Source organism: Zingiber officinale, chromosome 2A (genome assembly GCF_018446385.1).
Source record: "Zingiber officinale cultivar Zhangliang chromosome 2A, Zo_v1.1, whole genome shotgun sequence".
NCBI classification, from domain to species: Eukaryota; Viridiplantae; Streptophyta; class Magnoliopsida; order Zingiberales; family Zingiberaceae; genus Zingiber; species Zingiber officinale.
In genome coordinates, this window is record NC_055988.1 from 132,914,860 (window position 1) to 132,920,972 (window position 6,113).

General features: G+C 42.5%; 1 protein-coding gene across 1 annotated transcript; it reads right to left on the minus strand.

The window, feature by feature from the left end:
* Positions 1-4,767: 4,767 nt before the first annotated feature.
* Positions 4,768-5,812, minus strand: LOC122042356 (probable methyltransferase At1g27930). The gene has a single exon (XM_042602416.1). The coding sequence runs from the start codon at positions 5,768-5,770 to the stop codon at positions 4,907-4,909; it is 864 nt and encodes a 287-aa protein (XP_042458350.1). The 5' UTR covers positions 5,771-5,812; the 3' UTR covers positions 4,768-4,906.
* Between the last annotated feature and the right edge of the window lie 301 nt (positions 5,813-6,113).

Sequence of the window (6,113 nt, forward strand, 5' to 3'; positions counted from 1 at the left end):
GTTTATCATGCAATCTATTAACTTAAAAATCATGTTAATAAAGCAAGGAACACAAGATTCTTGGCATACTATAGAGTTCATCAATGCTACACGATATAACTCAACTTCTCAACTTAGGGACCTCCACTAGGACAAACCATAAAGTTTGAAAATATTATATTACATAATTAATGAAAATAGTAATCACTTGCTTGGGCCCAACATTGTACCACTTTGCGCGCATCCTTAATAAGATCCGAGGTAGCTAATCCCGAACCTATCAAGGTACTACTAGGCGGTCTAGGAGCCTAGGGCCGACTAGGAGCCCACCCATGGATCTTGTGTCCAATACATGTCTTTCTAAAGTAAAATACTTTCTTTTAACTATTAATTTCTTGTGCTTGCACTTGCTTGGTATTTAACCAAACACCTTATGTGCGCTTAATTCCCTCGTACTTATAGGGAAGCACTTTAGGCACTTGATTATACTTCTTAGTCCCAAAAACCTAATGGGAAGCAAATCAAGATGATCTAAACATGCTCTTAATCCCAAAACTTTAGAAGGCATTTTACATATCATAGCATCTATCTCCTTTAACATGCAACACACTTAAAACATATTGTAACATGTATTAACGAAGCTACTCATACTGCAGGTGAGAGGTACTTACAACTTTTCGCTAGATCTTACTACTATAAGATGTAGGGAAGACAATCCTCTCTCTTGCATGCCTTATTCTCCAAGCCACCCTTCACCCGCGTACCAATCCTTGCAAAAACTCTCCTCTTAGATCCTCCCCTTGAAGAACTTAGAAGCTTGGACCTAGATCTCTTGATCTTAGCTGAAACTTACAAGGAGGAAGGAGAAGTTTCGGCTAGAGGAGAAGAGGAGATGAAAATTAGGTTTTTAATCTCATCCATCCCCTTTTATACTAAGTGAAAGTTGGATCATCTTTTCGTATATAATCTACATATAATGAATTGTTTCATATTTCTCATGTGATGCTTTATCACTACCCTAATGGCAACTTAAACTAATCTATATTTTTATTTCTTTTCTCTTCTTTTATTTCTTTTTTGCCCTTTTTGAATAGAGGAAATTTACGGGTGTTACAAGACCGGTTTACTTGAGGCGATCATGGAGTCTCAACAATTATACTTAAAGCGGTTGCATTTGCAGACCTGTGGATATGACATGCTTTTTTTAGAATAACATGATCACGTAGTGATGTGCTTAATGAATCACCTTTATTAAACGACGTTCTACAAGGAAATGTACCGGAAGTTAATTTTACAATAAATGACACACAATATATAAAATGGTACTATTTAACTGATGAGATTTATCCAAAATAGTATGCTTTTGTTAAAAACTTTCTGTGCCCTAGGATTCCAAGAGAAAAATATTCAAGCAAAGATAATAAATAAATTATAAGAAAGGATGTTGAACGAGCATTTGGGGTACTTCAATCTCATTAAAAATGATCAGAGGTCCAGGATAATTTTGATACAAGAATAACTTGAATAATATCATGTATACGTGTATTAATTTGCACAGCATGATTATTGAGAATAAAGAGAATATAGTAAGTAATTGGTCGAATGATGAAGAAGATCCTCCGACATATATATTTCAAGGGTTTACCTAAAAGCTTCAAGAATATATATACCTTCAGAGAAACTATGAGATATGTGATAATCAAGTATATCATCAATTTCGAATCGACTTGGTTGAGCATATTTGGGCATACTATGAGTGCGATCAGTAAAAGAATAATTTTTATAAATTATTTGTGATAATTTATTATTTAATATTGTACTCTTTTTAAATTTATAAATTTTTAATATTATATTTTAATAAATTTTGTAATATAAGAATGATCCATTAGTAAATAATTAGGATGTTTTTTTTTTTTTGAGATATATGAATTGTTCAGTGTGAGATATATAAAAAAACAAAGTGTTAAAAGGTTGTTTTTTATAGTGAAAGAAAGAGTAAAATTTTTTACTTTTTACGTGATAATAACGTTGCGCATAGAAAATATAAAAACCAAACTTTTAAAGTTTTTCCGCCCTCATGTTTATCACTGCCTTTCTGCCAATAATTCACTGACGGTAAGAATCTGTTGGGAATAAGGAGAGTGATAGAGTCATAACACGGCGATTTGACCTTAAATAACTTACCTTTGGAGAGGATGCTGAGTTTGATCGTTGACCTTATGACATTGGGTAACACTGATTTTGAAGATAAAAGCAACAGTAAAAGGAAGATTGAGAGTATGAAATTCACAGCTTCTATAGGAAGTCGATTAGGGGCAACAGTTAAAGGAAGATCGGGATAATGAAAGTCACAGCTTTTGAATTTTAATTTCACGAATTTAGAACATGATTTTGAAAAACGACTGACAATTGAGTGGGAGAAAAAAATAGAAGCCAAAACAATTTTGTATTTCCATATTTCAAATGTGAATTGGATATTGGCAATGGTTCAAACGAGCGTATTTTGTGTGTTGTCTTTTCGGATGAGTCTAGTGGTTAGTACATGAGATGTTGTCATTGATACGGCGTGTGTTTGTGGGGTCAGTAAGATGATGTGATTAAGAGTCAAGACCACAAGATGGTCAAACGTTAAACTTATGTGGAAGTTAGAAGTCCAACCTCCGTGGCTGGTCAAAAGTCAAGCTTACGTGGAAGTCAGAAGTCCAGCCTCCGTGGCTGGTCAGAAGTCAAGCTTACGTGGCCAGGGTCACAGCTGACGGGGTGGTCAAAGGAGGGGATTATAAGTCGGACAAGGGTCACCTCTGATAGCGGTCCAAAATCGGGCCCACGGGCCAGGTACGGCGGAGGACTGAGCCCACAGGCTAGGTAGGGGTAAAGGAAAGAAGGACCCTGAGCGTGAATACAGACCTGGCGTACAGGTCGAGACGTACGAGCCAAGGATAACAAGTGTACAGGGACAGGTCAGGACACAGACCTAGCATGCAAGTCGGGACTTACAAGCCAAGGATAACAAGTATACAGAAGCACGTCGGGACACAGACCTGGCGTACAGGTCGTGACGTGCAAGCCATGGATAACAGTGGATAGGAGCAGGTCAGAAGTATACAAAGGCAGGTCAGGATAAAGACCTAGCGTGCAGGTCAGGACATACTAGCCAAGGATAACAAGCAAATAGAAGCAGGTCGGGACACTGACCTAGCGTGCAGGTCGGGACATACCAGCCAAGGATAACAAGTAGATAGAAGTAGGTCGGGACACAGACCTAGCGTACAGGTCAAGACGTACAAGCCAAGGATAACAAGTATACAAAAGCAGGTCGGGACATAGATCTGACGTACAGGCCGTGACGTGCAAGCCATGAATAACAGTGGATAGGAGCAGGTCAGGAGTATACAAAGGCAGGTCAGGACACTGACCTATCGTGCAAGTCTGGACATACCAACCAAGGATAACAAGTAGATAGAAGCAGGTCGGGACACAGACTTAGCGTACAGGTTGGGAAGTACAAGCCAAGGATAGCAAGTATACAGAAGCAGGTCGGGACACAGACCTGACGTACAGGTCATGACGTGTAAGCCATGGATAACAGTGGATAGGAGCAGGTCAGGAGTATACAAAGGCAGGTCAGGATACAGACCTAGAAGGCAGGTTGGGAAGTGCATAGCGTGCAGGTCGGGACATACCAGCCAAGGATAACAAGAAGATAGAAATAGGTCGGGACACTGACCTAGCGTGCAGGTCGGGACATACTAGCCAAGGATAACAGGTATACAGAGGCAGGTCGGGATGCAGACCCAGCGTTCAGGCACTACAAGACAACAAGCCGGGGAATCGTAACTGCTTGTCAGAAAATGTCAAAAAGCAATCAGCGTGTCAGGGAATATTCTCACAGTCGGGGCTCATTACCCCTTTTGATTCCATCGCCAACCTATGAAATGGTGCCACGTGTCATTCACCGCTAGACAAAGCTTGACAACCGACATTTCCTGACACCCGTCAGACCCAAAAACTTCCATTGCAGTATAAAAAGGGATACTTTGTCCCTTATGCAGGTACGCTCACTCGTCATTTCTCACTATTCTTTACTTTTCATCCTTTCTTTATGTCTTCTGGGGAAAAAGTACCTGATTTGAGCGTCGGAGGGCCTGACCCGGGGACTTTTTCCCTGGTTTTTGGTCTCTAATGACTCGTGGGCTCGTCTGAGTGTGCGCAGAGCGACAGTGTCATCGTCCTGGTCATCCTCCTTTGTCAGTCGTCTGTGCGAACCTTTCCGAGGGGTGCCAGGTAGATCCGACTCCGCGGCGACTTTCCGTCAATTTCTAGTACATCAAGGCCTGCCTTCATTCGACTCAGCTTCCGGACGGGATCAGTCATCATGAGATCTGGTATTCGAATCTCGATAAAACTGAGATAAATATCTCTCTTATGTGTTAGTCATTATTCCAAAAACTAATAATCACCCATAATTTATCTTTTCTGTGTTAATCTTAGGACGAATTAACAGGAACAAACATATTCATCTTTGCTATCATGTATTTTATATGTGGACTAGGCAAAGGTAGTATGTGAATATGATGCATAAATTGATAAATTTAAAAATATAATACGTGATTTAAATAATAATAATAATAATAATAATAATTGAATAAATGGTTTAATAAAACATCGTATATTTGTAGATGACCTCCTTGTGATTTAATTTAAAGTTATAGCTTTGTCAGCAGATCTTTGCGTATGAAATAGAGTTCTTATCTATTTATCCAGAGTGATGTGACCATTCATATATTCCTTTTTATGAAAAATAAAATACTCTACTTCCACAATAATACATAATAAATAATTGAACATCTCAACACAAGTGATTGCCACAGAAATGACCAAATCTACGGTAAGTCGACCAAGATAACAGAAACTGAATTGATGAAGATCAACAGAAGGTAGTTCCGGAGGTGGTCTCATTGGGTCTCGCCTTCGGAATCCGGAAGTGCCACAGCCGTCCGGTGGCTCCAACTCTATTCTTCTGGCACAGGAACTCCAAGCCGAAAGCTTTCTCCACCTTCCGGTCGACATTGTGGAGGAACACATCGGTCTCCCCCTCCCCCCTCCTTCCTCGCCCCATCACCGCCGCCGAGTAGATTGCCGCCATCCTCCCCGGCGCCGACGGGAAATACCCCTTCGGCGCGTCGATCATCACTACGTCCCACTCCCGCTCGTAGATCTCCTGCGGAAGCCCTACCAGCGCCAGAGGGCACCCGCCGTTGTGCTGGAGCCCAGCGATGCCATCCGCCTGCCCCGGCCGGCACTCAGGCTCCGCTCGGTAGCCCGTCAGCAGCTTGCCCGCCTCGTCAACCCGGGTGCGGTACTTGACGTAGTGCGCCCGCAGGAAAGGGTTATCCTTGAGCACTAGCTCGTACCACTCCTTGTCGTCTTCCAGGAACACAGTGGTGCCACCAGCGTTGAGCGCGGCCCACATCTGAGAGTCGCGGCCGAGCCCGAAGACCAAGAAGTTGCAAGGTGAACGTCTGCGAAGAACATCGAATGTGAGTCGGATCTCCGCCCGCGACTGTTGCGGAATCTGAGGCGTGGTAACGTAGTAGAGCAAGGCCTCCGCTAGCTCACCCTTGACGTCGCCGCTGCTGCCGGAGGAAATATGCGAGAAGACAGGTGGAAACGAGCAGACGAGGCCGCGATCAGCGTTGCGTAGGAAGTTGGAGAGCAGGATGGCGCCGGCGACGAGGATGGCCGCAGCCGTCGCAAGGACCAAGGCTCGCTGCGGTACCGCCCTTGTCATCTCCCTCACCCTAAAAATTAAAAGATCTACGCAGAATTATAAATCCAAAATTCTGCTTTACCAAAGACTCTCGCTATGACTTCTTTAGCCTCGTTATGGACGGATATTACCTAATTGCCCTTAATCAACTTTCTACGTGCTAGATGGTCCGTACTAGTCAATGCGTCAACGAGGGTAACGGCGAGATAGAGCATAGATTGGTGTGTGTAAAAAAGAATTGATTTCGAAAACAAACAAACAGACAAAAATAGCAAGTACGTGGCTGGTCATAAATAGGGAATGGGTCCCGCCGTGTAGGATGGGGACGAATTTTGTATGGCTTGGTCGGGAAAATTAAGTTTGC

What these genes read in the sequence shown, in the direction of transcription:
- LOC122042356 (XM_042602416.1), bottom strand. Translation starts at nt 5,770, where the DNA reads ATGACAAGGGCGGTACCGCAGCGAGCCTTGGTCCTTGCGACGGCTGCG.